This window comes from Hippichthys cyanospilos, chromosome 3, assembly GCF_059441005.1.
Source record: "Hippichthys cyanospilos isolate Australia breed blue-spotted pipefish chromosome 3, RoL_Hcya_1.0, whole genome shotgun sequence".
NCBI lineage: Eukaryota > Metazoa > Chordata > Actinopteri > Syngnathiformes > Syngnathidae > Hippichthys > Hippichthys cyanospilos.
In genome coordinates, this window is record NC_142371.1 from 7,747,178 (window position 1) to 7,772,612 (window position 25,435).

The window sequence follows — 25,435 nt, forward strand, 5'->3', positions numbered from 1 at the left end:
AGACATTCTCTGCTGACTGGCATTGCTAGCACAGCCACTGATGGAGACACCTGGGAATACACCGAATTTATGCAGACCTTTGTCGGAATGGTCCTGGAAAAATCATTTTTTGTATTAACATTAGGAAAGAGGGTGGATTTTAAGCAGGCATTCCTACTCTCAACTTGTGCCCAACAGATCAGATATCTTATCACATCTACAGCCCCCCCCCCCCCCCCCCCCCCCCACACACACACACACAGACACACACATGTACTGAACCACTTATTAGCAAACCATCTGAGCAGGTGATAGTGAGAAGACCGACAGAGAGCACATTGAAATGATGGCATTTTGTGGAGAAATGTCTTCTACCTTTCCAGATGCATGGGTGGTTCTTGCATTGGAATCAGGAGGGGCAGAATTGTGATACGAGGTCGGATGAAACACAACATGCAGTAGACCCCTGCTGTTTGTGTGGGATAGGGACCAAACCCAACTGTGAATTGTGAAAATCTAAGTAATTGCCGCTCATTATAATTATCAAGCCAGAAATAGAGGTGGAGGGGAAAAAACACAAATGAGCAGGGTGTCAGTTAAAAAAATGCAAGTAACGTGTGTTTGCTATGGAAAAACACAAGATAAGTTCCTCATACACATCTTTAAATATAGTAGTTGACTTTATGAGTGTGAAACCACAAATGTATGGGTTCTACTCTACATTTACTTCTAAGTTTGTAAAAGTCTGGCAGTTCGAACAAAATTTAATTATATTAAAAATCCGCTATGCTGCGTACCCTTCTACACTGCTATAAAAAATGAATCTGTCAAATGTCAAAGTCAAAGTTTAACAATTTAAATTCCACATTGTCAAAAGGTGTTTCTTCTTATTAATATTAACACTTTATGACATTAAATATGAATTAAATAATGAGACTTTTGCAATATTGTAATTATTGTAAAGTTTGATGAATATCATAGTTTTTGTTTTAAGTCTTGTACTTTCCAAAACAAAATAATACTTCAGCAGTACGAGGTATCAAACCATTTGATACGGGCCGTTCGGCCCTTGTACCACCATTGTCAGAATTTGGTCAGCAGTGCTGGCAGTAAATCGAATCCGCTTCCAGTGGGGGTTGGACTCCGCCAAGGCAATGCGAAGCATTGCATCTTGGCCTTTTGAGGATGATGTGGTGCTGTTGGCTTCTGTTGACCTCCAACTCTGACAAGAGTGGTTTGCAGCCAAGTGTGAAGCGGCTGGGATGAAGATCAGCACCTCCAAATCTGAGACCATGATCCTCAGTCGGAAAATTGTGGAATGATCTCTTTAGGACGGTGATAATATGCCCCAAGTGGAGGAGTTCAAGTATTTTGGGGACTTGTTCACAAGTGAGGTTAGGATGGAAAGGGAGATCGAAAGGCTTGGCGGTGCACCGTCAGCCGTAATGCGGACTCTGTACCGGTCACTTGTGGTAAAGAAAGAACTGAGTTGAGAGGCCCACTACCCGTCGATCAATGTTCTTGCCCTCATCTATGGTTAGTAGCTGTGGGTCGTGACCGAAGGAGCAAGATCCCAGATATGAGCAGCCAAAATTAGTTGCTCCAGCTGGGTGTCCGGGCTGTCCCTCAGAGATAGGGTAAGAAGCTTGGTCATCACAGAGGGACTTAGTGTCGAGCCACTGCTCCCCGCATTGAGAGGAGACAGTTAAGGTGGTTCGGGCATCTGGTTAGGATGTCTCTTGGACGCGTCCCTGGTGAGGTGTTCCGCACATGTATCGCCGGGAGGAATCCCCAGGACACGCTGGAGAGACTATGTCTCTAGTCTAGGCTGGGAACGCCTCTGGATCCTCCCGGAGAAACTGGATGAAGTGACTGGGGAGAAGAAAGTCCAGGCTTCTCTGCTGAGGCTGCTGGCCCCACAACCTGATCCCAGATAAAGCAGAAGATAATGGATGGATATATGGATGGATCCCGCAGACCTATCAAAGTGTCAAGCTGTTAGGTGAAGCAATTTTCTTTTTTTTTTCTTTTTCGTTCACACATCGCCTTTCTGCACTCCAGGGATGAAATGAAGTCATAGTGAAGGTGGCAATGAATAACAATGCCATGATTGCAATTCATATTTGCCGTCACTTATATTTTTTGGACACATGTTGTCTATTCACGCTAAAATAAGAATAAGACAGTAGAGGTCCTTGGGGAGGGATGAATAGATGAAACATTTTCTCAGCTGGATAAATGTAGCAAAAATTGATTTTAATTGTGGCTATTAATTGCATTTGCTCATTACCACAAGTCATCTCAAGATTGTAGGCAAGAAAAATCACTTCCCAGGTAATGCAAAAGTGTGGCTGTCAGCAATGCCCACAATGTTGCACATTTTATCAGTGTATGTTTTGGATAAATTTTGGTTTGTATAACTAAATAAGTGTGTGATTCTATTGAATATTTTTTAGTTAATCAAGGGGCCATTCAAAGTGTAGTCACAGGCCACATGCCAGTTGCCCATCTCTAGTATAGATCCACTAGTGATAAATCTCCCGAGCAAGTGTGGTCTCATTGTTTTCATCATCATTCACTCTGTACTGGGCTTGACAACCTGAAACAAAGGATTTCTGTCTAAACTCATTCAGAGAAAAAATAACTGGCTTCCGACCTTTTTGAAACTAGAGAGCTACTTCTTTGCTACTAAGTAATACAAAGGGCTACTACCTGTTTATGTGAAGACCCTGATCATGTTATTGATTTCTCACAATAATTAAGGAACATCTATAGTAAAAATTTCAATCAAGTGTGATATGTAACGTGTATGTCGTAGATGCATGATTGTTACTAAAATTCCTAGAAAATCACTATGTTCTATCAATTGTAAACTATTTGCAGAAAGGTCTGCAGGATACTCATGTGACCCTCGGGGGCTACCCAGTGCCCGTGGGCACCACTTTGGTGACCCCTGCTCTAGGGCAATTAAATTGAATGGGTTTGAAATGCATCTTGTAACAGCGGTCCTAAAACCTTTCTCGCAAACCTCAAATACAGTGTATGCTGCACTTCATAAGAAAGAGTCTAACTTTTTTTTTTCTCTCACAAGCCTTTTCCAACATGATTTAATTGGGCATTTAAATGGGCAATTAGTTTGGATCGTCAAACTCTTGAAACTGTATTGGATCTCTACTACATTATGTTTAGATGTAAAAAGGTCAGGAGATGCAGGACACAGGCACAGTGGAAAATAGAGCTGGTGGATTATTTTACTCTCATAAATTGCACTCAGACAGAAAAAAAATTTGTCCCCTTAACGATGAAAGAGCTCAAGTTGAAACCATTATGATAGAATGGCAATCACATAAGCATACCATGTTGTGATTTTCTATAGTTGTATTATCTTGGTGGTAGCATAAATGGTTGAATTAATACTTTGATAAAAACCTGTGGGTAGTGATGAGGAGATGATGAAGAAAAATAAAATGTTTTGTTATGTTTTAATGTTTTAACCCTTTCAGCAGTTTGGTGTCAACTACATATGTGTGGCAGCGTCATCCTTTACGGAAGGTGCACAGAATTATGAACAGTCATTATTTGCATTGCATTGCATAGGCTTCTGTTCAAAAAACAAAACAAAAAAAAATGTCAGGATAAGACAAAAATAGTTTACATTTATTTGGATTTAATACTGACAGGTGTGTTCCAAGCACATTACCTCATGTATATCATTTTACTTTTTGGGACAGTTAATAAAGGGAATTAATTACAGATCCTACTGCGGAATTTCTATATAAGATTAACCATTGAGAAACCATCCACAGTTATCTTGGCAGAAGCTACTTTACCGCTGTTTTCAACCTCGTTGTCATAGCTGCTCTCTAAGAGCAATGAGATGTGTTATCATTTTTTATAAATGTGCAGCTTGGCAAGAAGGATTGAAGAGATTTCAAACCAGAATATGTGAGTCAATTTGTCTAGCAAGTTTGCATCTATCTCCCTGCCTCAGGTTTGAAAAAGAGCTATGATTGTGATGCTCTGATATGGTCAGTGTTTCTTCACAGTCTGAACTTGTATTCTGGTTCTTCAGGCTCTCCATACAGAGACAAGATCACTATTGCCATCTTGCAGCTCCAGGAGGAAGGCAAGCTGCACATGATGAAGGAGAAGTGGTGGCGAGGAAACGGCTGCCCTGAAGAGGAAAGTAAAGAGGCCAGTGCCCTCGGGGTGCAGAACATTGGTGGGATCTTCATTGTTTTAGCTGCTGGACTGGTCCTCTCCGTGTTTGTGGCAGTGGGAGAGTTTGTCTACAAGTCCAAACAAAGCGCTGAACATGAAAAGGTAGGACATTTCTTCAACAGAATCAAGAGCAAAATTTACTATCAAGTGTGCCTTGAATCACTTTTACGGCAGATTTGTTGTATCTATAGATAACAAAATGAAATGGAGAATAATGCTAATTGCACTAATTTGCGAACTTATAACACATGACCTTCTGTTATTCTTCTACATTAACATACTAGTGATCTATCATATGCAGGAAGATAAGGATTGGTTTCTTTGCATTTATTCACTTAGGCCCAATGGCGACAACGAGATAAGAAACGTGAGGAATTCTGCTGTCACCATGGATCCAAGCTAGACTTTAACCACCATCTCAAATGACCTCAAGATACACTCAAGAAACTTTTACAAAACCTTAAACTGTCACAATACACAATTTGATTGTCACACTTTACATGATGTAGTACAAATATGCAAACTCCAATTCCAATGAAGCTGGGACACTATTGCCGCTATTCCAATAGCACGACTCCACAGCTAAACGGCCTCGCTTCGTCAGTGGATGTTTGCTTTTCCATTTTACCGGTATTTTTTTAAGGAGACGCGCTTGCAAGGGAATGGCTTTTTATAACCATCTCGGCCATGTGAGGTCGAGAGCGGGGCGCGTTGTTCCAGTCATCTAATTGTTCCACTGCACCCCCGTTTTCTGATTTTAAGCAAGCAAGACATCGCTGCCCACTGCATGTCGCCAAATTCATAAGAAACCAGCATATACAATGAATATACTGTAATTGTGTTATACAACAGTAGTGAACCGTACTGACAATGCCGTATGTACTAACGGATGAAGGCTTGGCTAGAATGTTTTCATGACCACGCAAACCATTCGCTCGGTCATATTCTCTTAAATTAGAGATTTCCCCGGTTGGACCCAGGAGTGTCATCAAGACAGTGTCATCAGGACAAGAAGTTAACTCAGAAGGCAGCCAAATGATCGAGCACTGTTGGCGAGCTTTGCGTGCTGCTTTTGAAGTCACAATGACACAATTTCATCCATGGTACATATGAAATTGTAGAAACGGTTTAATGTTGACGTAAATCACAATTTGCGTCCTGTATGTATTACAGTATATTTTTGTTGTGATTGTGGCTAATGTGGCGGGTGGCTGTATCTTGTATCCTGTGCATTTGTGCATCTGTGCATAGGTTCTGTGCATTTTATTGGCTGTATAATATTTTGCAAGTTGCTGCATCATGTAATGACAATTCATACAATAGCCTCAAAAACCAAAACTGGCCACTCAGAAACTTAGCAAAACCCCATCCGCTGGCGTAACCTCATGCTGCAAAGCATTGTTACAGCTTTCATTTTGGCCCCTTCTGGTGGGTGGAGTTAAACATTTAGAGGGTGGAGTCAAACATTTGGTTCACCCACATGTTGAGTCACACCTTTAACTCCACTTTGCAACCACAGCTTCCCTGCTCACTGCAAGGCGTTACTAAGATCAGTTGATACTGTCCCCATTCTGCCCGGCATCTCTTGGAATGGAAATTAAAATAGGAACGCAAAGTAGAAGGTGTGGTGTGGTGCAAGGTCAAGCGGTGTTATGTGGTGTTGGTGTTACTGGAAAAGCGGTAAATAAATAAATACATACATCTTAATATAGTACACTTATTTGTAAATCCTTTTCAACCTTTATTCAAACTGTATAAATTCAGTTACCCAAAGGTCTTGGGTGCCTGTTGTTTTATGCTTCATGGGATTCCACACATTTTCATTGGTCGATCATTCTGGTCTGCAGGCAGGGCATTCTGGTACTTCCACTCTTACAGGTCTGGACTGCTGGCAGTCCAGTCTAGTGCTTGCAGTCTTTTATCCAAAAAGCCAGACTTTTGTGACACAATGCCAAACATGGCTTGGCATTGTCTTGCTGAAGTACGTAGGAACATAACAGATAGAAATGTCGCGTGGAAGGCATCGTTTTTTTGCTCCAAAACCTGTGGATACCATTCAGCATTAATGGCGCTGACATAGATGTGCAAGTTACCCATTCGATGGGGACTAACACTTCGACATAAATAACCATCACAAATGATGGCTTTTCAACTTTACTTTGATAACAATCTAGGTAGTTTTTTTTATGTTCTTTTTGTATCCTTTTTAAACTTTTCCAGTCCTTACAAACAACAAAAAGAGAGAAAGAATATAGTATTCACAAAACAATAACATTCATCTGTTTGAAGATTATTTGGTGTTGTTAATCGTATATAGGTTGAAAAGGATTCACAAATCACAATTCCCATGTAATTGGCATTTTGAACAACATCCCAACTTCATTGAAATTTGGGTCTCTAGAAATATTTAAAATACAAAATGAAACATATTAGTGTTGAAAGTGCTTAAACTACACACTCAGTCCACAGACTAAAACCAGGCACATTCACTAAGCTTTTCATCATGCATGATCCATATCAAAAGTCACGCAGATCTTATTCCTTCCTTTTCAAATCCACTATGATTACTACTATATTATTTATTACTCTATTACTTAAATAAAAAAAAAACAGTTTTAGACACACTTTTGTCAAGAGAATGTACTTGGATGTTTGACGAAAAGTAACACTAGTTCATGTGAATAACACATGAGCAGCCTCCGTCTATTTCATTCGTCTCTCTATGTAATTTTAAAATTGGCAAAAAATTAGGGAAAGGATATTAACAGCAATTATTTTTGTATAATAACAACAGCTAAACGCAATTAAGCCAGCTTAATCGTCAGTGACTATAACACAAGTCTTTGTAAATGATGAAATGTCACATTTATTAGAGAAAATGGAGAAATATTTCTTTATTGATGTAAAATGCAAAAAGGTTTGCTTAGTTTGATGGCAGTAATGGAAAAAAAAATCTCCAGTGTCATCACAGTTTTCATTACAAAGGTATCAAATTCCAATCCCCGAGGGCCGGCATCCTGCATGTTTTCTTTCCAACACACCTGATTCAAATGATTAGGATCATTTTCAAGCTCCTGCAGAGCTTGTGTGGGGCAGAGAAAATCAGAAAACATAAGATACCGGCCCTCGAGGACTAGAGTCCATCACCTATGCGTTCGAATGACGATACAATGATACAAGTTCTAATTTTTAATGATTGAAAATTCCATTTTTTTTTCAAACATTGTTTATTACGAATGCCAACAAATTAATGTTTTTTTTTTTAACAATGATTTAATATTGATTAATTTATTTGTGAGCATTTCAAATTGAAATGCGTATAGCATACTGTATAAATCTGTCATTCAAGTAGAACAAATGTTAAAGTAGGAAAATCCAAAATACATCAAATGAAAGCATGTTTAAACAGTTTAGTCTTTACCGGTGTTTTACAGCAGTAAAATCACTGAAGAGGTTAGATAAGTTAACAAAAATAAAACAAACAAACAAAAAAGACACATCAATAAAAAAATGAGTAGATTTGGAATCTTTTGGGAGAAAAAGTTACAACTTTTCAGGAGTTTTTTGGCACTTCAATGCAATTCTTGAAACCGGAATTTTGATTGAAACCTCTGCTGCCTTAAATATACAGCATTCAATACAACGGAACAGTCCCCCTAGAATTGCAATTAGTCACAGTCGTAGCGTTGTCCTTCCGCAAACACATGCTGTATCACATTGTGGTTAATGTTTATTTATTTATTTTTTATAAATTCCACATTTTATTTAACCCTAAATTCAAGATAATCATCACAACAAACTTTCACTATTAAATATTCCAATTAGTAGTAGTAGTACAGTAGTATAAGTAAATGGCGGTCACAGGAGAGGCCACAATAGAGTCTGTTGCTTAAATGTTTCCTAAATGTTTCCTAGCTTATATGTCATATATATATATATATATATATATATATATATATATATATATATATATATATAATTTGTTTTTTTTTTACAGAAACATGTTTAACTTTTCATTATATGCTTTGCGTAGTTGCAAATTGCAGAATTAGTTCTTTTTTAAATTGAGAAACTCACATGTCGAAAAAAAATGTGGTGCTGAGTGTTGTTTTCCACATGCTTGATAGCACGTTCTCCAATTTGCATTTCATAATTACTTTTGTTCTATGACATTAGACAGAAGCAAGAATGGCATCTCCTCATTCAATACTGGGGATGAACCTTGCACATTCTTATAGACTGATGGTAAATGGAGTGCATTTGTATTGTGTTTTATCTACGCAATATAGTGCCCAAAGCGCATTACAAAGTGTCATAGTCACATATACTTCGATATTGCAAAGGTGTGCACTATGACTGATAAAACTTTTTTTTTCAAGCTCCTGATATGTTTAGGACATTTGATCTTTTAAGTTACTGGTAATATCAGTTGGCAATACCAGGAGGCGAACATACCAAAAAACAAACGAATCAAATATTCATGACATTTTTACTACCCAGACGCATTTATGCACTATAGTGCATAAATATATAGGCTTGTTCCACTTTTGTTCCAGTATTGAGACAAGGAAAACAGCTTTTAGCTTTGAAATAACTTTGAATTTTCATGTTTCTTGTCAAAGTGACAGGGGGAGTGTGGTGATGGGTTTAGGTCTGATATGGTGCCTTGCTCAACAGCACCATGATAGTAGCCAAGTAGCAGACATCCCCAACTAATTGCCGATTTACATACAGGGAGCCTCAATCCATGGCACTCCATCTTCACAGCCCATTTCTTTACAGATGAGCTCTTTTTGCCCCATGTGTTAACTAAAACATATAAAACCTTAAACCATGTTCATGATACTGCCTGAAGCTAAGGGGAAATCAGCAAATGTTTCAGAGATTCTATATCTAACTGAACACTTGAACCGCTATAACCTCCCTCACTCATGAAAAAGACCGCTAGATACTGTACTTGAAATCCACCACTTGCTGCAGGACCTAATTTTAGTCTTGAGAAGTCTCTCCACAGACAGTCCCTTTTCCCAATGAGTATTATAGTCTCAGATGTGGCAAGTTTGATCTCAAATACTTCAAAGTCAAATGCAAATCACTCATGTGAGAAGCTTTACGAAGCCAAATTATATAATCTTCGAAAAGCAGAGACACCATATTAAGGCCACCTAACCTGACCTGTGCCTTGAAAGTTGGCCCATGGATATGAACACAATCAGTGATAAAGGGCCGTGTACCTGGTTCTCCATTGAAACTAATCAGACTTACTGCTGACAATGCAGAAAAAAGTCTGACACTGTTTGTGGAAGCATCAAACAACTTCTTTCAAGAATCCCAATACCCCATTGACAGCTCTGCCCCCGTCTTCATTTAAGTATCTAAGGCATGTCTGATGGCAAGTCTGAAGACATGATCAAAAAGTTCATCATTGAATAGTGGCCTTTGGGTGTCCTGCTGCTAAGTGCGTTTTTGGACATCTCTGTATTTGAACCTGGTCAGGATCTGCAGGATATGGAGGGGAATATAACTTTAAAATTTTTAGTGCATTGGCTCAAAAAACAGTCGGGACAAGTCCCTCCTCCTAAAGATAGAAGGAGTGTCCCTTCTCATTCATGTTATAAGCCCAACATATAGTATAGTAAAACACCTCTACAACAAAACCTCCAAGTGTAAATATACCCCCAATGTGAAAAAAATCCATGCATTGAAGATGGTCTCACTTTCTTACTTCCCCATAAAACGAAAAATCCCCATTACATAATACAAAATGGTTTTTTTTCTTTTTTTCTGCATTTCCTATCCACTGGGATTCACTACAGGGAAAACAAGCCTGCAGCAAGGGTCTAGCTTGGTTTATGATTGACGCGCCGGCATGCATTTTCCAGCACTTTATACTCGGCGTGGCTTTCCTCCGCAGTTAGATGATATTCTCCCATACTGTAGGTGGCAGTAAATGGAGTATTTAGCATACAAACAACACTACTCTTTAACAGAGGTAGAGAATCCTAGGAGATTCAAACCATCTAAATTCTTCCAAGCGTTTTTAACAGACTCTTTCCGACATGGTGCTCACCAGGAGTTGTTTTTCACGGGAGTTTTTTTTCAGTCGAATCATAAAGGTGCTTGTACCTGCGAACATCCATAAGCAATATTTTGTCCACCATTTTCTCTGCTCATACAGTAATTCTGGAAGGTACACGTTGCAGAAAAAAATGGCCAGCGTGGACTCGGCACGGCGGGGCATGGTTGCCGAAATCACCTCATTTTGACACGCGGAGCTCGCGGACGTGTCAAGCTTAAACCAAGCTTAACACCTGAAGACAGGATAAAAGTAATAAAGATGAAAGATGGATGAATCAAAGTGAAAGACATTATGCAAGAAACTGATATAAATATGAAAATGAATGCTTATTGTCGATTTGGACTATTCTTTCTTTTTTTCAATGTTGTATGATTTTGTTTTTTACTTCAGTCAGATTGTAGATTGCACAACACGTTTTTTTATGTTTACATAGGAGACATAGATTTGGAAGAGTGAAAAGTCCCCTGTTGTTAAAAATTTCTGGCTGCAAGCATAATTTAATTGTATAGGAGTTCTACTATATATGGAATGTCTTACACACCAGCTCGTACAGATTCCTTGCCAAAGAGGTGCCATTGCACACCGCTGGAGGTGTCTAGCTCAAAGGGTATGATGGGAGATGGAACGTTTTTTTTTTATGAATATTTTTTTAAAAACCTGTGATGACTGGTAGCCCCAAACGTGAACCGCAATATAGTAGGGGATCACTGGGATTTTATTACCAGTAAAAGTCCTCCAACAATGTTTGACACATTGTATGCAAAATATCGAAAAACAGAAACTTCATCTGTAATCTATAGTTTTCTGTCTCTGGCAGGCTGCAGTAGTTCAATTGTATAGATTAGCAATTAAAAAGTTTTCCTCATATAACATGTAAGATAAATGAAGGAAAATCTACAATTAATGTCCAAACATAACCCCACGCCCTTTTATATCTATTATAGTGGGACTCATTATGCTTTGTTTACATGCATCATTGACTTTAAATCGATTGTCTTCTCCATGCTAGTCCGTCAAATTTCCAAGATTACCATGAATATCCCCTTCCTCCCTCTCCCCCAGCCACTTCCTGCTCCACTCCATTCCTACCATGCCCTGCTCTCCATTATCTCCCTCCCTTTCTACTCCCACTACTCCTTCTTTCCCTCGTCCTCCTCTTGTTGCTTTTTCCACTCTTCTTGCTTGCTGCTGAGGCTGCCGCAGACTAACCTGGCTTTTGGACCACCAGACGGCTGTGTGAGAGGAACCCATCTTATCTCCCTTAACACACTTGCAACATGCATGCCTTCACACATATATACATACTCACACACACACAAATGCACAAGCACAAATGCACATTTGCATGCTTATGGATGTACACATGTGCGCATCTAAAGGTGTGTTTGTGTGTTGAAAGTACAGTGCCCTAAATGTAAATTGGAGACGATGAGACGATGTTAGCCTCCACGCGACAGTTCATGACAATGCTCCATATTGTAATTCAAGCAATCTTGTCATTTTGGTGATTATTGATTGACTACAACTACCTCTGCTGCAATTTGTTTCATCGAGCCTTTCAAAGCCAACATTGAACAGTGATTTTGCCAGTACGGGCAAATATTATAACACTTTTAGTTGGTATACAATATAGTTACGAGTATATAAACCATTAACACATTTTTTCAAGTTAATTGAAACCACACTTTCTTCAAAGAAAAGAATATTTGTGTCTATACATATTACTATATGGCAATGAGACATGTATAGCCAGTGAAAGCTGGTTTCACAGCTCATTAGATAATGACTAGTGGTTCTTTTTGTCCCAATTTGTTATGCTGTTAAAGCCCCTTAAGAAACACATTTGAGTGTGTAAAACTGTTTGAAAAAGATGGAAAGGTATGACATTTACATGTAGGAGCAATGCAACAAAGGGACCGTCTGTTGCTTCTTGCCAGAGGCACTTTTCACATTACGTGTTTCTACATTTGCCATTTCCGTGCATGTTGCACCCATTTGTAAATCACCAAGTCTACAGGTTTAGTTTGATATTTGTTTCCAATAGTGACCCAATAGTGACATATTAACAAATGCCACATAACCATAAAAGTGGGAGGCGTATTACTCGATATTTCATGGACTAAGGGATAAGGGTTATTAAAAAAATAAATAAGTAATGATATTGACAGTCCTTAAGTACAGTAGAGTAATTGGTGTCAAGCAAGTATGTTGACGTGATACAACTCAACTGAAAGACGAAGTTTCAACCATAGTCGATTCATTTGATAAAAAATCGGGGAGGGGTACTTGATGGAATAATCAAAAGGATAATCAATTTTAAAAGTTTCCAAAGTGATAGCCCTAGATCACAGTACATTTTCTCAACTGCCATGAGATAGCACAATAGGTTTTCAGAGAAAAATCTAAAGATGATCTATCTCGCTATCTGGTTGTTAGCTCTGTTTGTTTGATGCTACTGTATTATGCTACAACTACCACTTTCTCATTCATTCCATTGTTGACAGGGAGTTGGACCCAGTATGCCTGCACAAAACTCATTCATCTGGATCACATCATCATTGGTGTCTAACAACTTAAAAGCTTATATACACTTCATCATCACCTATGTCTCTTACAGAAAGTATGTGTGCACATGGAGCATATTTGGGATCATATGTGTGATTTTTATTTATTTATCTATTTTTGTGCTGAACAAACCAAAACGTTTAAAAAGCCAAAACTAAACTAAAATGTTTGGACTAAATGCCAAATTGTAACCAAACTGTTAAAAGTAGTAGAACATACACATTTTTGAAAGTACAGTATACCTCTCAATAAACGGGGTTCATTTCTGCAAGAACAAAAACATTTTCTGAATAGGTATACTCCTACACCTTAAGGTCATGATAGAAAAAGCTTAGACTGAAAAACAAATCTGTATTAATCGTTGATGTAATGATTCCTGTCCATACACTACATGTACCTTTTTGCTTTTCACTTCCCATTTCCTGCATTCCAATCCATCTCTGCCATTCCCCATAGTGCAAACAGGCCCTTCCTCAAAGCTGTGGCACGATTGCTGATTGTTGAGCATCATAAAAACTCTGTAATCCAACGACCCTAAGCTGCTGCTATCAATCCAACATACCACCAGCAGGCAGCTTTGATGGCAATGTGTCCCCTGAGCCTGAGCAGAGTGGGCCCAGTGCACTCCAAAGCCTGGAGCCTGCATAGCTTTTACCAGTAAACCGCTGCAGTGCCATTTAATTTTACAGATGGTGGGGTGGAGGCAAATGAATAGCCACCAAAGCCCGTGTGGTTCAGGTAATCAGCAGTGTTTATTACCTCGCATGGTGCATTTGTGTATGCACGGAGCTATGTGCAAAGTATGCAGAGATACAGCTCGATAAATGGAAATACGATAAAAACAAAAAAATACTGTACTTCCGTAGGTTGATTGAAAAAAGGGGAATCTTGCGACTTCATTTTTAAAAGTATGTATAATTTGGATCTCACAGGCAATAAAAAAACTTTCAAAAATCTCAATCGTTAAAAGCTCCATAAGAAACAATTAGAATTATTTCATTTGATCATTCGTCAGAACCAAAGATGATGCATACTATATAAGTTTCACTTTATGATTTGAACTACTAAAATAAACAAAAAATTCTGCAGTATTTAAATGTATTCAGCGCCACCTGTACATATGTACATATGAGGATGTCGGCCTCAATTTAGTTGTTTTCAGTCATTCTATTCAAACGAAGACAAGCATTTCATACTGACCAGTTAAGAATGAAGTGCATGTGCAACTATCGGACTCGAACTTATTGGTTGCTTCTTTTAATTTAATGTAACCAATCAACTTTACTTTCCATTATCAAGTCAGAATGAAGGTTGGACCCTTTCTTGATCGAAACAAATGAAACCTGTGACTTAAAAGTCAGTCTTTGGGCTGCCTGTCTGAAAGCTGTAAACTGCTGTAGCCGTTTCAAATACTGTAATGGCTCAAGTAAAGTGCAGTATGTTGTTATCCGATTAGATGCGGTTCAGCATTGCAAACGCCAACCTTCCTGTCCCATTACCAAAGTATTATCCCTGATCAAGGACTGAGTTGTTGTGAACACGGCAATTTCCTGCAGTGTGAAAGCCGTTCACATGGCACTTCTGACCCGTTGTGCAAACCCCTACCTCCCTCCTCCACAGACTTACATTATTGATTCCTCAAGTAGTTTAGCCATCATCCCTTTTTTGGGAGTTTAATTTTACAGGCAAACCCCGCTATTCACCAAGGGAAAAGACCCATAAATAATCAAATTAGGGTGGCCTAGTGAAAATAGTGAAAATAATGATAATACACTGGAAGCACACTGAAATGCATTTGTCTGCATTTTATTTTTTAAGATTCTTTACATTTTATACGAGAAACGGGAGGAAATTATGGGGCAAAGTAATACATTCTTGGATATGAGTTTAGAATGAAAACTGATCAACATACATGCTGACATATTTTGACAATTTGAATTGTGAAAAATCGGCAAAGGTGGGTTACTTATTTTATTTTAGCAAAATTAAAACACACACACACACACACAAACAATAAACAAAGAAAGAAAGAAAGAAGCACATTAAAAAAAATCCAACTTTACCTTGAGCTCTTTAGCTCTTTTCTAGTGCTTTATCTTTATCACCATATGTTGTCCAAAGCACTTTGGCAAACCCCAAATTCTTTTTTTTACCCACCCACCCATTTCTTCTGCTCGTACTCCTTGGACTCATTATGGTCATGAGAGTTTATTGTGGTGTCAGTGAAAAGCATGAAACACCTTGATTTATTATCAGTCAAATTGCAAGACACATCCACACTTATTGACATAATATGAAAATAATTCTATTTGGAAAATGCGTTAATTTGTGAATTGGCCATGCATGTTTTTGTAATGTAGGAGGATGGCAGAGTGCGCATAGAAACCAAATAAAAGCATGGGGAGGAAATGCAAACTCTACATAGAGCTGATCCAATGGAGATTCTCTTGACTGTTATGCAGATGGTTCAACCACCATTCCAATTCCACTTTACTGCCGTTGCTGATTCGAATATCATAATACTGCCCATTTGCCTGGACACATATGAGTCAGTGTTAGCTAACCCAAATTTTGGTTTTCCACAAAATAATACAACTCTGCTTAACTTGTGCAAAGCTGTGACTGGGCAGTTTAGCCATATCCTCTCTGCACACCATCTCAGAGCAAGCACCCAACCAAGAAGCATGCATTTTCTCCCATGCAGGCAGCATTTCATGTTTCATCCAATTTTGGCTTCGATGTGGAGCACATAACACGACCAAACAAAAGTCCTTCCCACCATCACAACATTCAGTATGTGCCAGTTATCAGAACCCAATGCTCGTAAAATAGTTTGCTAACTTTGATGCGCTAACATTGCAGCTCCATTTTGGCTTTGACATGATTGCGTTTCTACAACCACTTCAAAGTGATGTGTCGCTTTGGCACTTGGGCCAGCCTAGCTGCCAAGTCATTGGCTGAGGAATTCATTTTGAGTGGTGTTTATAATGTAAATTAGGCTGACTTTTGTAACAACAGAAGTGGAGAATGACTCGCTCGCAGACACATTTTCAGTAAAGGCTTTCCTCGGTTGTTTGAATTTACACTTGATGGCTGGGCAGTGACTCCACACAACTAACAATATACACAAGCAATAACAGTGTCGATTACCTTGGTATATCCCTCCTAAATTTTCCCAGTTTGAACAAAGGAGTTTGCTTGCCCTGTCCTGCGTTCTTACGGCTATCAGGTCTACCGATGCAATTTGCCTAAATTGTCTCTAAATTGGTGATGAAAGTTTTCATTTCAAAGAGTGATTCTCATTAAAAGCAGGTATTTTTTTTTTTTTTTTTACTTTTATGGAACTAAACGAGATAATGAGCAAGCACAATAACCAATATATTGTTAAATAAATACCCCTGACAGAGTCAATTAAAACAGGAAATGTATATTTATGTTTCTAAAATATGTGTGAAATTGTCTATCAAACAATTAAAAGTTTCTAACTGGGTAATCACTTTTTTTCTTCCTAATTAGTCACAATCACATTTTTCAACAACTAAATTTTACAAAGCCTCCTAAAGATAGGACACAGCAGGAAAAATACCGTAAAGAGGGGCCAAAAAAACTCCACATCCCAACATGAAATAAACATAAGACAGAGACCCAGGGGTATATATATATATATATATATATATATATATATATATATCTATATATATATATTTCAGATGCCAAAATGACTCTTGAGGGCTAAAGGTTGCCAACTCCTGATCTAGTATCTGAACTGCAAGTCTGGTGTTTTTAATAAACCAATCCTTTTCAAATTCCATAAATACACTGAATATCATGGAGATGGCTTGAAATAGCCAAGCACAAAGAGTATAGGATGCCATAAACAGTCATAAATTCCAATAGAATTAACAACCGCAAAGGTCGAGTAAATGCCCATTTAACACCATTAAAGTCCACAATATAAGGCCTGACGCTAAATCAGGTTCATTCTGCGTCCTTCTGATTCAATTGTGCTCATATTAAAATAGAATAAGGATAATGATACACTGGGCCATGATGCAAAAAGCAAAAACACTTTTTTTCCATTCATCACTACATCCCTAGAAAACACTTCGTACTTGTTAATGCCACTTTAGTTTATGAGAAGAGAAAGATAAATGTGAGGTAGCAGCCAAGCAATTGTGCATACTGTGACAAGGGATTCAAGTCCAATGAGGTACAAATTGCATAAATAAATCATAAAATTCCATGAGCCTGTTAAACCCGCTCTGCTCAAAAGGATTCTTCACATTGAAATGCCAGTTGATTGTGTGTTTGTACACTTCGGTGTAACAATATGCAAATAATGTCAGAGGGTATTTAAGAGAGGGTCTGAGAGATCAATAGCCATAAACTGGACATGATCAGGATTATTAGGACCGTGATTGCAGATTGGCGGGTTTTAAAATAACCTATCCTCCATCACCGGTCCCATCATAAGATGTTTATTTAAAAAGCTTGCTTATTTACTGCATTTACTTGCCTACTTCTTATACATTATAAAAATGTTTCTAGCATAAAATAAAACATTTTTCCAGGTTTTAGCAGTCTTTGCAAAAAAAAAGGTGCACAGGGGAAAACCTCAAGGATTAAATTACATCTAAGAACTGGCCAGAAATAAAGTGAAAGTTCAGTTAGGTAAAACAAAAACAACTTGAGACAGAAATATTGGATGCCTAAATTTACTAGAATTATATTGATGTTAAATTGCACCACCAAGTAAATACTGAAAATAAGGACGTGATGTGACAGCAAACATTCCTATAATTGTAAAATGAACAGTCCCCCTCGTGCAAATCAAAATATTTATGCAACATATAACTTGTGAAACTGATCAATGACATCATTACTCCCTTGGGAAATCAAAACATTATAGGCATTCACCAGTTTTGCATAAAATGGCAAATATCGGCCGATCTCTATCACACTAAATACACAAATGCATATTGTTGTCTTTGCTCCAACAGATATGCGGGTCCACTGCTGTATCAGACAACTATAGTGCATTTGAAAAGTATTCACAGTGCACTTTTTCCACATTTTTTGTTACAGCTTAATAACAAAATGGAAAAAAGCAGCCTCATTTTCGTATTTTACACATGTCCCATAATGATGTTTTTTTTTCTTAAAAAAAAAAAAAAAAGGTTTCAACCAAGGACTAAAAAACAAGCTCAAAACTGAGCTCAGGTGCATCAGGTTTTCACTTATAATGCTTGAGAAGGTTCCTCCATCTTAATTGGAGACCACATGTGGTAAATTCAGTTGATTGTACATGATTTCGAAAAAGACACACCTGGTCCTACTGGAGACAGTGTTTGTCAGAGCGCAAACCAAACATGAAATGAAAGGAAGTGTCTATAGATCTCCAAGAGAGAATTGGCTTTAGGTACACATTTAGTAGCCTGCCGCGAGTATGCCAAAAGGCACTTTAAGGACTTTCAAATCATGATTGAATATTACATGGTCGGATGAGGCAAGATTGAACTTTTTTACATGACTGCCCGATGTCACTGTGCATGTGTTTTTTTTTTGTTTGTTTTTTGTGTGAAGAGCATGTGTTTTGTTTTAGTTTGTTGGGCCAGAAGTGCAATAAAATGCGTGGGGAGAATGTGTTGCCAGGCAATTTACTCCATTATAGTAAAACAGCCAAACATTGTGAGAAGACCGATCAGTGCTTCAACATAAACTGTACCATAACACGTAATGTATGACACGAAAGTCCTTGCATTTATTTTGAAGTCCCCAGAGAGCAGCTCCAGATACAGACGATGCTGTGTTTTTTTTTTTTTGTTTTTTTTTTTTTAATGTTAGATCTTTTGGTCTGACTTATTTTTTACTCATGTAGTGCAATGTCATACATTTGGCCAACTCTAGGTTGGCGCTTGATCACGAGTGACGCATCGAGGATCCCTGATGAATATGAATATCCCGGATGAATATTATGGGGCAGTTAGACTGGTCTGGACTCCATATTAGACTGAGCATTGGAGTGTTATTGCAGCATAACGGATAGGGGCTGCTGTAAAGCAGTGACATGAAGTACCGTAAACACTGCATTGACGGTAGTCTCAATATATGGCGGCCGAAATATATATTTGAAAAACAAAAAACACAAAGCTCTGAAGCCACAAATGCTGGCCAGACAAAGAACACTGAATTCAATTTTGGGATGAGGCTGTAACGCAAAATCTGAAAAAAAGCAAAGTTCCCTGAATACTTACAGAATGCACTTTGTTAATCGACTCAGCTCGTCTTCATTAAAATGTCCCAAGCATGGCAATGTTTCAAGAATTCCACACTCCACATTTTCCTTGCAAGTGACTTCCGGTTGATGCCACCTCTCGGTCCAGGGACACAGCCCTATTAAGCCCATGTTTGCCACCAAAATATAGCATTCCATATCAAAGCCAACCTTACAGCATAAAAACACACACCAATAGTCATCCGAGCACATTACTCAACCTTTAGTTACAAATTATACCGTATAGTTTGATTGATCATAGCATTTAAAACAGCAGCAAGTCTCAATTCTGTTCTATTGTCTCCCCCTCTATTTTCAACTTCAGAGGTCCTTCTGCAGTGTCATGGTGGACGAACTGAGGGTGTCACTGAAGTGCAAGCGCAAGCTCAAACACAAGCCTCAGCCTCCCGCCATGGCGAAAACGGAGGAGGTTATCAACATGCACACCTTCAACGACCGCAGACTGCCAGGGAAAGAGACCATGGCATGAAATGGGAATCGCTTTCTCAGCCTCACCTCCGCAATCAGGAGGCATGTAGAGACACTTGGGAGAACCGTGGGGGAAACTGGTAAAAGGGAGGGAGTACACTCGTGTTGCTTTTGACATTAAGCAGAGGTGCTTGAGAATGCATTGACAAAGAGTCATTCTTATTAAAGATTAACTTGGATTCAATAATATTTCCTGTGGAAATCACTTGAACCTAGGAGAATTTGCAGCAAGTTACCTCATTATTCTTACCACAATAACAAGGGGCAAAGTACAGGCAGTGGAGTTTTCAAGCCTGAAAAATGGCATGAAAAAAGCAGAGGTTTGAATATTCTCATTTTAATAGTGTTGGACTGGACCTTATATTCATCATCTTAAGTTACTTAAGCTGTCTTCGGAGTGGAGCAGCAACGCAAACATCTTCATTACAGATTGCTTTTCTATGCCCACAGTAAGATTACATGTAGGGGACTGGGAAGTACCAATAATAATGTGTCTGCTTTCAAAAATAGATAGCTGAAGCAAACAGGCATTCAACTCGTTAACCCCAAGCCTCAAAGACCGTATTGAATACAGCTGATTTCTAATGTAAGGGGAAATGCTGCCTTTCTTTGTCACATATTATAAACTTGATTGTGGAAAAAAAGTAATATCCATCAGGCAATCAGTGAGAATAATTTGTGTTTCGCGAAACTAACTCTTTTAGTCTTTAAACGTAGTTGTATGAGAAGGATGCAGAAATATAACCAAAGGATGCATGGGGTAGGGCCAATATAGTAAGCTTTTGAATTCCATGTATTGTATCAGCCTGTAGTCATAAATAGGGATGAAATGAGGTGCACACAACAATACTTTCAGTTTAGAAGAATTTTAGAATGTGAGTGGCACAGCTCCATAAATTCACAGCAATCACACATGAATAAAATGTATTTATTCAAGTATTTATTGTTTTATTTATGAAATTAATTGTTTATACAGCCTCGACTTTCACTGCGGCAGTAAATCTGAAGTGTATGTCTGTATGAATATGCTAAAATTTCTTACAATATGGTCTGTGTAATGTCTCTTGTGGCTTTTTTCATTTCTTGTACAACAAATCTAATATTTATGTGCATTTACAATTTGTAAGAAAAATTGTTTTGTACAAAAAAAAAAAGAACCATTTTGTATTGGTTTTCACTAACATAAACTTCACCGTCATTCATGGTTGTAGGGCAGGGGCGTAGCCATCATTGCAGAAATGTGAGGCGCATAGTTTTCAACCATCAAGCTATGTTTACACTATGTTCTTGGCAGTCACCACAGTTCCAGGCCACTGTGGACAAAATAGCATGGATGTGCAAAAAAAAAAAGGGCCAAAATCCCATAGCACACTAACATTCCGGGTAAATGAGGCTGTTGTGACCGTCGGGAATTAGTGTGAATGGAGCTTTAAACAGCTTTTCCAAGCAAATACTCTTCCAAGTTCAGGTGATCCTCTCCAAAGTGGCCAAAGAACTAAAGAGCAATTCTTGTTTCTCCAAAATACAATTTCAGTAAAGCCAAATGATCAAGAGTCCATATTCTCCCAAGTGTTGCTCCTCACCTCACTTTATTGAATTTTCGTGGACTGTAAGGAACACTTCAAATCCTTACATATTCTAAGATATCGACAATGCACCTTATAATCAGGTACACCTTTTGTATGACTGTCATCTTTACTCATCTTTAATTTAAATTCATTCCAAATTACTTTGACCTTATAGTCTTAAAAATCAGGTACTTTAATTCTGTCAACAAACTATTACATTTAAGCAAACGTAAAATTTGAATCGGGCTAAATCTATAATTGAAGTTGAATAAAGGTTAACATTTGCTGTACTCATTTGTTTTCCAGCGATGCACCTAATAAAATGTCTTTTGCACGAAGAGGGGAATATGGCAAATGTCCAATGGCAATACTGAACACATACATTGAATGGCAAAACTAACAGATTACCTTAGTCCTCCAACAGACCAGACCAAAACTCTTTGTGCTTTAAGCAATGTAATAGATTCTTGGATATGAGCTTGGAGTGAAACCGGATCAACATACATACTGATATTTTTTTTGACAATTTGAAAAGTGAAAAATCTCCAAATACATATATATATATATATATATATATATATATATATATATATATATATATATATATATATATATATATATATATATATATATATTAGTACATGTCAACATGAAAACTGCATACACGTGTTATTTTGTGTCTTTTGCCACAACCAGCAACATTTGTCACATTTGCTATCCATGTGATTAATGACTGTTGACGATAGTCTCAAGCAGGGCTTGACATTAACTTTGATACTAGCTGAACACAATTTTGTTGTTGGATCATGTGTGTTATGTACAACTAAGTTCTGCATTCACTGAAACAGGTCAGAGATATACATAAACAATCACAATAAATTGAAAATGGGTTCATAATGTGCATATAGCCACATCATTTCCTTTCCAAAATACTGTACTATACATCAAGCTTATCATAATTGAGCTGACTGGTTACAAACTTTAGCCCAGCAATGGGCACCTGCACAACAATATGTGCAAATTCATTTTCCTCTGTGAGAAATGCATCCACAGAGCTCAATAAAATAAATGACCCTCTTTGTTTCTACTTCACACGACAATCAATGTCACATATAGACAAACACCCAGAATACCATCTTAACACTTAAGTTGGTCCTTTGCTGTCAATGAATGCTGAATCTTTGTTTGTACGCCCATGTGAGACCGCTGCACCATTTTTTAAAAAAAATCAGGTTTAATGAAAATGGGTGTGTATGCATGTGTACGCATATACGTACGCGCGCTGCACCGACCTGAATGCTCTCCCATCAGATGTGCTCAGGCACTGACACTTCACAGGAGGGTTTTCCATTTTCTCTGCTCATTTACTACCCTCGCCATGACTCTGGCTGCGCTTGACCATTGAGTGTGGATGAAACAAGTGGACTAAAATGTGAACCACTTTTTTATTTCACCAACGGTTTTGTACTCTAGAATGCCCGCGTGGCAAACCGCAGAGAGTAAATTGTATAGATTATTTATCAAAATGATCCGTTGCAGTGGTCTACTGTACACGATATAAAACTCAAAGTGGCTGATCAGTGTGGTTGTCACCCACCGTTGCTGAAATGCAACCACATTCGGCAGGTTGCTCGGTGTTAATGTCAAGCTCCGCTTTGCAGCTTATAAAAACGCGTTTCATGTGAAAAAGGAATTGTATTGTATCATGGCTGTAAATGCCCCACCACCATCACCAACACCACCAACACCCATAACTACGCCCCTGCATTAGGGTAGTCCACACTGATCGTCCTAGACTATCCTAAACTGAACTGACATCCACAAAGAAGAGTGTTGCAGTAAATTCCTCACATTGGTATGCACTCGTGAGACCTATGTTTTGGATAAGAAACCTATTTTTTAATCACACAAAGGAACAACATATAAAGAAAAATATTTTTACCTCACAAGACGATTATTGAGGACATAGTTGGATATAAATACAGTGTATGTATTTACACAAACAAAGACAAACTTAAAAGATGTCTTATCATTTTGCAATCCTTATTTATGATACTTATGATTCAGAGTTGAGCAAACGTGTAAATTGCTTTTTTAATGTATTAAATAAAACATGGGGTTTGTTGTGAAATTTAAATTACGTGCACTGTTTACCCTTTGAAATTGATGCACAAGTTCAAAGCAAATAAAGTACAATATTCATGAATTATACCTAATTTGCTTTTTTTTCTGCTGTATGTTCATGGATTAAAAATGGAAAACAAATATGCTGAAATTCTAAAATGGATATTGTAATAAGTAATAAGCAACAAGTATTAGCACCGAGCAGTCATGGAGGTCATGGAAACGCACTTGACAAAAGCACTTGTATCCATTTCCTCCACGGTGCCCTTGACCGGGGCATCACTCGGATTTATGTAGAGCGCAGGCTTAATCCGAAGGGGTTTGACAGGATGTGAACAGGCATACAGCATGAGCACAAAATTTCACGAACAGCTGACAAAAGACTGAGAAAGCTTTTAGCCCACATTTTTAGGCTAATTCAAAAAAGATGCAATTATGTGCATGTGCCCGTTTTAGGCCACCGGTAGCAGTCTGTGTGTGTGTGCTTTTTTTTAATCCAACCCAGAAAAATATGTTTACAACAAGAATTTAAACATAAAAATCCATCCATATATTAGTACACCACCTCTGTATGCAAAACGGTATGTAAACATCATTGGTGTCACCACAAAATAAACTAAGTTCATCATTTCCAATTAAAACAAAAATACCTAGAATAGTGATTAGCTTTCAAAGGTTACATCTGGTCAGTCAGACGGACTCAAAGTGACTGACGCATCAGTAGTGTATAGACATTTTAAAACATATAGAACTCTGTGTTGTGACCGAGAGCTGCATTGATTGCTCCCCAAAAGCATGCCCGGAGTGTGTCCGAAAGCTGCGGGAGATCAATAGTCAATCCAAGCTTTGACTGAGCCTCCATGAACTTCGGATAATTCCCCCGGGGTGTGCTGACGAAAGTCTGCACTCTGCAACAAGGTGAAAACCTTCACAGCAATCTGAATGGCCCGGCAAGTATCGTACAAAATGAAGTTATGTTGATGGGGATAGCTTCAGGATGGAGCCTTCTAACATGTGCTTGTGCCCCTCCAGCTGACCCACTCATGGCAGTTGCACCACATTTGTGCAGCACTTCAGCTCTGCTGGGCCAATGTTTTGGATCATTTTCTACAGCTCATTTGCAATGTGCTGGGAATCAAATAATTGCATCTGTGCAAGTGCTAGGAAACTTTCCTTCACTGCCCCCCGTCTGACACAAAGAGCTAACTGCTTTGGCTTTTTTCTCCATTGCCTCATCAGCCTTAATGGCAAACATTTTGGACTTTGTCATTTCATGTAAAATGGCACAAGTAACTTCCTGGGCCCAGCAGGCAATCGTCTCATTCAGGGATGTTACTGCGATATACTGAGCGTTTGATGGGAGAGGTTATCCTTTTGAAGAAATAGATAACGTTTCCTGAATAGCTCCATAAAGTGTAAAAAAAAAAATAAAATAAAAAAATAAATCTGTTTGCGCTCTCTCTCTACTTTCATCACGGCCACAAAAAGGCAGTCACCATCTCCCTGACATAGAAGTGGCAACAACTATTTGCCTGAGATACACTCCCTACTATTTTACAGATGCTATCACCTGTGAAAGGTTTCCCTCGTTCCAGTTGTCTGGGAGCTTTCCATTCAACAGCTCTGCCCTTATGTTGTGCAATCTCATGCTTGCCAAAAAGAAAAAGTTTTCAACCACTTCGAAAAGCTACTGACAAAATTGTAATATTGGATGCTTTTGCAGCTCTGGGGAAACATGAAGTCGATGAATATCTTAACTGATGGTGAAATGCTTGCTTCTGCATATCAAAATAATTTCGTGCATAGCCTTTCAGTTCTACCTGTTCTGGGGCCAATGCCTTACAATATAGTGGAGTGAGTTGCTTCAGCTGCCTCATTATTTTTCCTCTCTCGGTCTCTTCATTCTCCTTTTTTCTGCGTGTACCGGAATCAGAAGTGGCTTACGTTAGCCACCAAATTAGATTAGATTACTTTTATTAGTCCCATAATGAGGAAATTTGCATTGTTTCAGCAGCAGTAGTGCTTTCGGGCAACTAAAAAGAATAAATAGCAAGCAAGGAACAACACTGAAATGTAGGCTCAAGCACGGAAACACATCTAACACGAACCTGCACACAATGCAGAGGGAAGAGAGCT

General features: G+C 38.4%; 1 protein-coding gene across 4 annotated transcripts in view; it reads left to right on the forward strand.

The window, feature by feature from the left end:
- The window catches only part of grik2 (glutamate receptor, ionotropic, kainate 2), a 146,726-nt gene extending 125,009 nt beyond the window's left edge, over window positions 1–21,717 (forward strand). For 3 of the 4 annotated variants that reach the window (XM_088409750.1, XM_088409749.1, XM_088409751.1), the window contains 3 exons: window positions 4,052–4,302; window positions 4,540–4,567; window positions 19,444–21,717. In XM_088409750.1, coding sequence (XP_088265876.1) covers window positions 4,052–4,302; window positions 4,540–4,567; window positions 19,444–19,691 — 527 coding nt within the window. In that variant the 3' untranslated portion in view covers window positions 19,692–21,717. The remainder of the gene's footprint in view (window positions 1–4,051; window positions 4,303–4,539; window positions 4,568–19,443) is intronic. The other variant, XM_088409752.1, reaches the window with a different exon arrangement.
- The last annotated feature ends 3,718 nt before the right edge of the window (window positions 21,718–25,435 follow it).